At 39.8% G+C, this 9,817-nt stretch overlaps 1 protein-coding gene across 2 annotated transcripts; it reads left to right on the top strand.

Moving 5' to 3' along the window:
* Positions 1–297: 297 nt before the first annotated feature.
* Positions 298–7,807, top strand: LOC103713834 (DNA-damage-repair/toleration protein 111-like). Of its 2 annotated transcripts, none has more exons than XM_008800873.6 (3): positions 298–480; positions 955–1,919; positions 7,156–7,807. In XM_008800873.6, exons 2-3 carry the CDS (start codon positions 1,035–1,037, stop codon positions 7,450–7,452), a joined length of 1,182 nt encoding a protein of 393 aa, XP_008799095.3. In that variant the 5' UTR covers positions 298–480; positions 955–1,034; the 3' UTR covers positions 7,453–7,807. The 2 variants fall into 2 exon arrangements, with proteins under 2 accessions (XP_008799095.3, XP_008799094.3); XM_008800872.6 differs by having other exon boundaries at positions 341–480; positions 949–1,919.
* Positions 7,808–9,817: the final 2,010 nt, after the last annotated feature.

The raw sequence follows: 9,817 nt of genomic DNA, 5'->3' as shown, positions 1-9,817 counted from the left end.
TAAATTTGGATCCGTTCTATTTTTCGGGTCGGATCGGATCCATCCAATTTTGACCCAGATCCAGATCCGACCCGGTCCATTTTTTTGTCATTTGAATATAAAAATATATAGATTCGGACCCGACTCGGATCCAATCCGAATGATTCGTCGGGTCAAAATTTATAGGCATGGATCCGACTCGACCCGATTTTCAATCAAATTGGGTTCGGATCCAAAATTAAGATCCGAACAAAAAAACTGGATCGAATCAGGATCATTCAGGGCTCGACCGGACCGATTTATATGGCTGCGAGTCGAGGGCGTGCCAAGCGTGGATCGGTCACCGCAAGGCTATATACCCTTTCCGCGACGCAAACCTCTCGGCTAAAACCCGGGTCCCCTCGGTTCCTCTCAAACGCTCCGCACTGTGAGTCTCGGGGAGCGGTTTTAGAGGACACAGGGAGATTTCTCCTCGCTTTTCCTCCGTTGCGGTGAGATTTGGTAGGTTCTCCAAATTTTCTACAAATCGCCTCTCGCATGCTCTCTGCCCTTCAATTTTCTTTTTCTTTGGGAATTATGGGGTTTTTTTTGCCGTTTTGTTCGGATTTATTTCCTATTCGTGGAAAAATAATTTGGGCTTCTAAGGTCCTACACTTCAGCTGTTCAATTTTTTGTGATCTTTCACTTCTTTTTAAAAGATCAATGTTTTTATTTAAATCCTAAACCAAGAACTGATCTATTTGATAGCTAGATCCTCGGTTTCTTGGTTTTCATCAATCTTTGCGAACCCTAGTTCAAGAAAACCATTTTCCTGTTGTTCTTATGGAAACCTGGTTGCTATTTTTATTGACAATATTAGATTTTGCAAATAGGAGAACAAAGTTTGGAGCGAGGTTTTTTTTTTTTAATTTTATAATAAAAGATACGAATATATGCGATTCGTCTATTTACTTGATTTCCTATGCATAGAATCAGAAAGAATAGACAAGTTCTTGGAGTTGCAATCTCGAAAATCAACCACAAAGTAATTCTTGGATAGAGAGAGAAGCAAAAAAATGTTGGGTGGTCTTTATGGGGATCTCCCTCCTCCTTCTTCAACACCTTCAGCTGATGAAGAGAAAAGCAGCAGTTCGGCTGTTTGGTCAAGTAGTGCCAAAATGGCACCACCTACACTGCGGAAGCCGTCATCCGTGTTTGCTCCACCGCAGTCTGTGTTGAAGAGCCAGCAGTCCCAAAGCAAGGCTAAAAGCTCAGCTGCACCCCAAATAAAAACATCAAGTTCTTTTACCCCTTCACCAGCATTGCCTGATAATGGTACCAAAAGCCCATCTTTTCAACCTGCTCTTGTAGGGGTCACATCTACCGTGGTCGATGAATATGATCCTGCTAAGCCAAATGATTATGAGGAATATAGGAGGGAGAAGAAGAGGCGGGCTATGGAAGTGGAGATGAAGAGGGAACTTGAGAGGAGGCGGCGGGATGAGGAGGAAAGGGAAAGGGAGAGGGAACAAAGGGAACGGGAGGCTGCACAGAGAGAGGAGAGAGATCATCAATCTAGGTCTTCTTCATTAAATATTTCTGGCGAAGAAGCATGGAAACGGCGTGCTGCCATGAGTGGGAATTTGGGTGGTGTTGGCCCAAGGTCGCCTTCACCACCAAATGGAGAGGGATTCATCATTGGGAAGTCTGATTCAACTGGGTTAGGTGTTGGCGCAGGTGGGCAGATGACTGCTGCCCAAAGGATGATGGCAAAGATGGGCTGGAAAGAAGGCCAGGGGCTTGGGAAACAAGAGCAGGGAATTACAACTCCTCTGATGGCCAAGAAGACAGATAGACGAGCTGGGGTGATTGTGAATGCTAGTGAGACTAAAGCTGAGAAGAAGTTAAAGAGTGTGAATTTCAGTAGCCCACCAACTCGAGTCTTGCTACTCCGGAACATGGTACTTGAGCTTTCGTTCCATTGAAAATGAATATAGTTTAGACCATTTGATCTTATCTCTTATTTGCCGTATATATGGACAATTATTTTAAAATCATATTTGGTCTTTATTTACAATATATTCCTTGTTGCAGTTAATTATGAATCTTTTGTTTGATTTCTTTTTAAGAAGTTCCTTTTGAGTCAAGGATGAAATAACCTAAAATTGTTTTGGTTCTGCATTCTTCATGTGATTGTCATAAACAACAGGAACAATAGATAAGTTAAGATGCTCTATACAATTAAAAATCCAAAAAGTTAACCTGAATATTGCAATCTTATAAGAAGCATTTTTTTTGACTCTCTTCCATTACAACTGTTGAAGCTCATACAAAGTCTACTTTCTTGCTATCTCTCATCGTATTGATATTTTAACTCTATTTGATTTTTTTTTCCACATCTGCTTACTAAAAGATCCTTCAACTTAAGCAGATTTTTGTTAACTTCAATAAAGGATCAATATTAGTGCATCTAACAAGGTAATCCTATTATGCTCATTGCACTTGAGCTTGTTGTTATTAAGCTATTTTAGTTGCTCGAATCAACATCTATTTGAGGGTTAAAATATATAATTTGAAGAAAACAAACTTCTATTTGAGGGTTAAAATAGATAATTTGAAGAAAACAATCTTAGTTTCATAATCCTAGCCAACTGTAACAACTCTCTGTTTAGTTTTGGTGGCCAAAAAAGGAAATTCTTGCACATGCCTTTCAAAAAAAAAGAACATTAGGAGCTACATTAACAAGTACCAATTAGAATCAAAGATGAAAATTGTATCTAGTTTTGATAACCTAGATTGTGTAGCTCTCAAGAGTAGAGGGTAAGACTTGGTGCGATAGTAAGGTTGCTCCATTGTGACTTAAGAGTCAAAAGGTTCGAAACACGGAAAGTCTCTCTGCATGTAGGTGTAAGGGTACGCACATTTGACCCTCTCCAGGCACCACAATGAGGGGAGCCTTGTGCACTGGGTCTCCCTTTTGTAACACATGTTGTAACACAAACCCTACAAGGACTAGAAAGAAATATCTTGTTTTTAGGTATGATCTACTCTCAATTTGAGCCATATTAATCATGATAGACGGAACCTTCTTTTGGTATTAGCATTCGAAAAATAACAGTTTGAAGAAATCCAATTCATTGTTAGCGACCGATAAAAATCACAATTTTTAGAACTTAGGTCCAAATGTAAGTCACAGGCTCTATGAAAGAATATGTCATAGTCATTTCCAATAATATCATTTTAAAGTCAATATCTGAACCAGATTATGAAACATAGGTTCCTGGTGTTCTAATCATATTTACGGAAGAGTTACTCTCTTACATTGTCATGCTGAACTCCTGTTGAATGGTTGAAGTCATAATCTTATATCTGGGGTTTGTCTGCCGTGAAGCTAAGCCACTCCCAGGGCACTGCTTCAATCTTTATGATTCATGTTATGAGTCAAAATAAATGATCTGCAAGAACCATGATCCATGCTGTAATAATAGTCAATAACAAATGCAGAACAATATCTTGGTCAAAAGAAAATCTTGCACAAGCTTTGGGGAGGACTCTGTTATTTTTACTCCAACAATAACTGAGATAAAAAAATATTCTTATGATTGGAACTAGATTGATGATGATAATTAGTATATACATCAAGCCACATTGGAAAAATTCTTTGTCAGCTTTTTAGTAGAGTACAAGTTGAACAGTACAATTAAGATATGGAAGCATTCTAGGACATGTAATTTCTGCCCTTTTGGAAAGTTATAATAGAATAACTTTAAGACAGATTCAAGTGCTGTATGTTCTGATAGTCATGGATCAGGACATATTCTGCCAATGATTTACTGGCATGTGGCACAGCTGCATATCATCTACATATCACTGCTTGGCATGTTCTGGTGCTATTGCATGTTAAGCACTGGCATGTCACAGTATGTAAAGTGCTAATGCCAGGCTAGCAATGCCTGAATGCTGTAATTCTTGATTTAGGAATCATAATTAAAATGGAATATTGATTCAGAAAGCTGAAATATATAAGTCTTGACATTTGTTCAAAACAAGAACCTTTTTTATGTTTATGAATGGCGAGAAACCACATTAACACGTGCAGCTTTGAGTCCGCTGAAGCAATTCAATTCGATGGGAGGATACAGCCAAACATTGAGCTTTACCATGAGATTAAAGTCTGTTCCTTGTTTTTAGGCACCTATGATGCATCAACTCAAACAATGGTGAAGTCAAAACATTGTGACATATTTGGGAAAAATGAATATGCATCCAATTTAGTTCCAGACGGGAGTATTATAGCCCATTTGAAGTGCATTTTCAACACTGAAATAAGCTGATTTGATGTTTGAGTGGATAAATTGGGGTCTAAAGAGACAACCATCATTATGTTACCCACAGTTTAGCCAGCAAATCTAATATATGGCCTTTCTGGATGATATAGACATTGAGAATGGAGATCTGTTGCTCCAATAAGGAGAGGTATTTTGGTTTGTGTTGAAGGTGGTAAAAAAAGGAGGGGAAGATCTGAGGTAACATGGATGGAGGAATGTTAAATTAAAAATGAAGCCCTTAATCACCACTCTCAAGTTTTAAGCAATAATTTTTGATAACCTCATTATTAACAGTATTTGATTTTGTTATGTTGTCTTATTTGTAACAAGAATGCATATTTTGGTTTCTTGTACTGTTGAGATGCAATTTCCAACCACTCGTCATTAATCTCTGTCACTCCACACTCCTATTATCATATGCTTGACACCTGGCTTATGATTTTAAGTTTGAGATCACATGCTGTAGCTTTGTAACTTTTGCCTCAGTCTTGTTATTTATTATTGTCCATGATACTAAATTTTTTCTAGTTCTCAAGAGTTAGATGTGGATGTAGTTGACTAATATGTACTGCTTCCAATTGTTTAACTATGTAAGTGGATTTTAGTCATAAATATTACTTCTCCTTTGTCACTTATATAATGACTCTTTAACACATCAACTTGGTGAATGCTTTCAAAATTTTATCCTAATTGCTGCCCATTATTTTCATCACATAGTCTTCAGGTCTGTAACCTTTTTGTGGTGTGGTTATTACATGTGCACAATGGAGTTAGTGAAACAACGAGTTTAAATTGTTGTTACCACAGAGGCAGGTTAAAAATTATTTAGGTATAGGCAGACAGCTAACTTTTGGGCATTTGGAATGCTGGTCTGCAATTAGAGTACAAGTTGTTGCTCATGTAATGTATGGATAGGGGCTATCAAAGTGGCACTATGGTTTTCTTTCTGGATTAGGCAGGCTTCACTGGGGCTGCAAATAAACCAAGATGTTCATGAGCATTTTGGGCTTGGGTTGATAATAGCAAGTTGGTTCAATTAGTAAACAGACCAACATCAAACTTCGTTTAAAGCTAGACTCAAAGATGAGCCAAGCCTAATAGAAGTTCACACTTGACTTGTGAAACAGATTGTTCAAGCTCATTAAGCTAGCAAACGAGCCAAGCTTCAACATCTGTTTGCAAGCTTAGCTCAAGCTCAAATGCCTGAGAGCTGAGCCTGAGCAGCCAAAGCAGACCAAAGCTCCGCTCGTCTTGTTTGCAGCCTTGGGATTCAGATCCTTAAGCTTTATGACCAAGAAAATGAAATCCGTTCGCGCTGCACATTTATTTGGAGACTTTAAAACTTGAGGATTTTTCAGGAATTTTAAGTATGAGGTTATATGTGCAAACTTTTCTCTTGTAACGAATTGATGCTGAATGCAACAATAAGGGTTTGTATGTGATGCTGAAAGTATTAATAGATTATGTATAAAATTGAGGTTGAATGCTACATACAAGGATTGTCCACTGCCAGTTGTTAACTTGTTATCGACTTATCCTCAATTAAGAATGTTGCGATCTAAATTAGCTAGCATATCTAGGGAGATGATGGCCTTAATTCTGATCATCAGTATTTTTCCTGGGCTACCCAGGCACTTGCAAAATGGTCAATAACTTTATCAAGCTGTGTTTTGTACGTGAGAACAGGGTTTGCTGAGAATTGCAACTGGGACCTAGGCATCGTGAGTTAGTTAAATACAGAATTTGGGTCAAAAATCAATTACTTTGTATCTTTTGTTGTTCTATATATTGATAAATTTATTTATCCAGTACCTTAATTAACTTGCATCTTGACCTCTTTTTCTCAAATTACAATATTTTGTCTGACTTTTCAGTTACCTATTAAATAGGGTATCTGATGGGCTTGTGATGCCAAACTATCAATGTTTCCATTCACTATGAAACAATCAGGCTTTTCTTTCCTTTTCTTTTCTTTGTTTTTTTAAAATTCCTATTGTGCACTGGGCTGAAGGCTAGTTCCCCTTAATTGCATATGTAATGGTGCAAGTGCCCGCAAGCTGCTTCATTGCTTTGACAACGTAGGAAGCTAGTTTTTTTGTTTCTACGAGGGGTTTGATAAAAGGCAAAACACCTGATCTGATAGTTAGGTGATAGTCCAGCTCCAAAGGCATTCGATATCACATAGACTATTTTGTAAATATTGAAATATCCATTGTTAAGCTTGCTGGTCTTCATTCCCAAATATTCGACCAATATATAGGTGACACTCAGACAATTTGTAAACTATGCCAGACAGAATGATTCAATTTTATATGAATGTGGTCAATGAATAGAAATAAGTTAAAATACATTCTCCACTTTTTCCAGAACAACTTCTTGAAGGATATCGAGCATACAGTGACCTGGATGGGGGAAAGACTAATAAATATGGATATATTATGCCTGTAGGACCTGTAACTTCATGTTTAAATGTTTTAGACCAGAAACATATACTGTAATTTCATGGAAGGGCTAGTTTGCTTCTTCTGTGATGTCAAATTCATTTGGTTGCCCAGTTTGACGATTGGGCATACATAAACACATTAAAGCTGATGGTTAGAGCTACTTCTTATAATGTTTAAAGTGTTATTGTTTAAAAAATGCCTACCATCGGGCATTCATCTAATGCATCAATTGTTTATGAGTACTTTGAAGAAAATTTGGACCTGACAAACAATCATGAGTAATGGTACTATTTTCTAACTTATACGAAAAAGAGAGAAAAGCAAAAAAGATTGATTACATTGTAAAAAAAACCAATATTAAATAATAAAAAATAGACTGGAATTTACAGAGGTTCTATAAATTGTTCTCTGTTCCCATTTTCCAGGTTGGGCCAGGAGAGGTGGATGATGATCTTGAAGATGAGGTTTCTTCAGAATGTGCCAAGTATGGTACTGTGACGCGTGTCCTGATATTTGAGATTACAGAGCCAAACTTCCCAGCAGATGAAGCTGTCAGGATCTTTGTGCAGTTTGAGAGGTCAGAGGAAACAACGAAGGCATTAATCGATCTAGAAGGCCGGTTCTTTGGTGGTAGAGTGGTGCACGCTACATTCTATGATGAAGAGAGGTTCGGAAAGAATGAGCTGGCACCCGTTCCTGGAGAAATTCCTGGTTATCCTTGAAACTGGTTGGGTGATGAACCTTTGCCAATATGTGTGCGAGGATCCCATTATAACTAATTATTGCATTTTGTTAGAAACAGTACAAGAGTGAGGCTTGCCAGGATACAGTTTGCAGCAATTCTCATTAGTAGTTCATATTGATCACTGAAGTTGCAGATTAAGATGTTAATTCTATGGTGTGTTGAATCAACAGAGTGCATATGCAGGTCTGTTCAAATCTAACTTTTGTGAACTACTATAAATACACGAGCTGTTATTGTGTCTGATGCATTAACAAGATAGCAGATTATCTTACTGTATCTTTCAAATTTTAAGAATTAAATGATTGGGCATCATCTGTTTATGTTGTTTTTAATCCGGCTGATGTCTTAATTAGAGAAAACAAGTAACTCTTCTTCTTGAGGCATTCCTTTTGTGATGCTAATGTTATGAACTTTTATTTTTGATATAATCTCTCTCTCACACACACAATATATGGAGAGCTAGTTTTTTCCGCGTTGTTAATATTTGTACAGAGAAGTTTGGGCTACCAGGGAATATTTTGTGCTGTGTGGGATAGATTTTCTGGCTTTTGGGTTTTGCAAAAGCCCGGCATTTGTTTGTGGAAAGATAAATTGTTGGTTTTGGCTGGTGATCTGATACACTAATGTATTTGAGTCTGATCTGCCTGTTTGTTGTTGTATACCTACCTGGAAAAGATGTTTGACCTACATGAACTGTTTATGAAATTTTAAAATGTTTGTCATTTTGATGTTTTTCAGTTTTGGATTCTCTGAAACTACAGTGATATTGCTAAGTTAAGCAAAGCATAGTTTGCTGAACCTATCTATCCATCTTTTGTACGTTATTGGCATGAAGGATCTCTGCCATATGTGCTCGGGCACGCTCCACAACGAATCTTAGGGATGGACTATGCTCGCCAAATGTCCGAGAGTTCTTTTCCAGCTAAATCTGGTGAGCTATGCAAGTCACCTCAATAGCCACCAGACGCATCTGAGGGATGCCGGACCATCGACGGATCGTCTGTAGGAACAAATCCCTCCAACTCCAAGCATCTTGTGCGATCTCAGTAAGCCTCCAGACCTCACTTGCCTACGTGCATTGAAACAACATATGATCTACCGTCTCGTCCATATGATATTTTGAACACTAAGGAGGAATGCTCAATTCTTGTCTGCTCAGCACTGATCTCGTCGGTAGGTACTCTCAAGTCACTTTCCACAAGAATAAGGCGACCATTGGGTGGAGTTTGAATCTTCAATTTCAAGCATACTCCGGTCCCGACTCGTGCTCTTGCTGGAGGACACAGAAGACATCTCCCACTCTGACACTGGCTTTGCATGACGTTCTCCGAACTCTAACATCCAGGCCCACACACCCCAGACCGGGAGCGATCAAACACGCTCTGCTAGGTGCTCTCGAAATAGCCGGCCAAGCTTGACACCGTCTGACTCCGCCCCCCCAGGGCTGAAGAGGTCACAAACCTGGAGTCCGTCCGCCGTCTCGGCACTGAGCATAGTCGGCTAGAGTCTCAAAGGGAGAGTCCACCCACGAGTCCTCCACCACATCAACACTCTGCCCATCGCCGATCAGTCATTTAGTATTCGCCAATGCAGTAGGCAAGTACCTCCCAATCTTCTGCCACATGTAGGAGTATCTTCGTCTACTCTGGGTTGCCCCATTAATCCCCACTCGGCCGTATTTAGCTGCCATGATCTAACTTCAGAAACCTTGTGGCTTAAGGATAAATCTCACCGCATGATGAGCAATGAGCGCCTCTCGCCTCTCCAGGAGGAATTGCACCCCCAAACCTCCCTCGCGGATCGACGTGCAGACTCTCTCCCAGGCCACCAAATGCATTCCGTGGCCGTCTCTGTGCGAACCCCACAGAAAGTTCGGAAGAAGCCGCTCAACCTCTATCGGCACTGCTTTTGGGACGACAGTGTTGGACATGAGGTAAATAGACATGGAGCATAAAACCGACCTGACCAGCGTCAATCTGTCCATCACGAAAAGAGATGACGCCCTCCAGCTTGTTCTGGGCCATTGCACCAGCCCAGAGCACTCCGACACCCGTAGCCTCTTCCATGTGATAGGCACCCCTAGGTAGCTCTATAACCCCTCTTACTCCTGCATCTTCAGGATTCCCCTGATCTCTCGCCTCACCCTAAGCTTCGTGCTTGGGCGAAAGGAGATGGCCAGGTTCACTCTTTTCCCGAAGCCTCGCAATAATTCGCCAACACACCCTTGAGGGTTCCTGCATCCCTCGCTCTTGCCATGGCTAGTAGGAGATAATCATCTGCAAATAATAGGTGAGAGATAGGTCAGGCACCAGGGGTTGGAACATAGGCTTCCAGCTCCCGAT

The sequence above is a fragment of the Phoenix dactylifera genome, chromosome 12 (genome assembly GCF_051530095.1).
Source record: "Phoenix dactylifera cultivar Ajwa chromosome 12, Ajwa_hap1_PhDact_Kaust_v1.1, whole genome shotgun sequence".
Classification (NCBI taxonomy): Eukaryota; Viridiplantae; Streptophyta; class Magnoliopsida; order Arecales; family Arecaceae; genus Phoenix; species Phoenix dactylifera.
Note: the sequence above shows the minus strand (reverse complement) of the source record. Positions and strands in the feature narration are given on the sequence as shown.

Coding starts and splice junctions, on each gene's coding strand:
- LOC103713834 (XM_008800873.6), top strand. CDS start 1,035: ATGTTGGGTGGTCTTTATGGGGATCTCCCTCCTCCTTCTTCAACACCT. Junction 1,920..7,155: donor TCTTGCTACTCCGGAACATG/GTACTTGAGCTT, acceptor CCCATTTTCCAG/GTTGGGCCAGGAGAGGTGGA.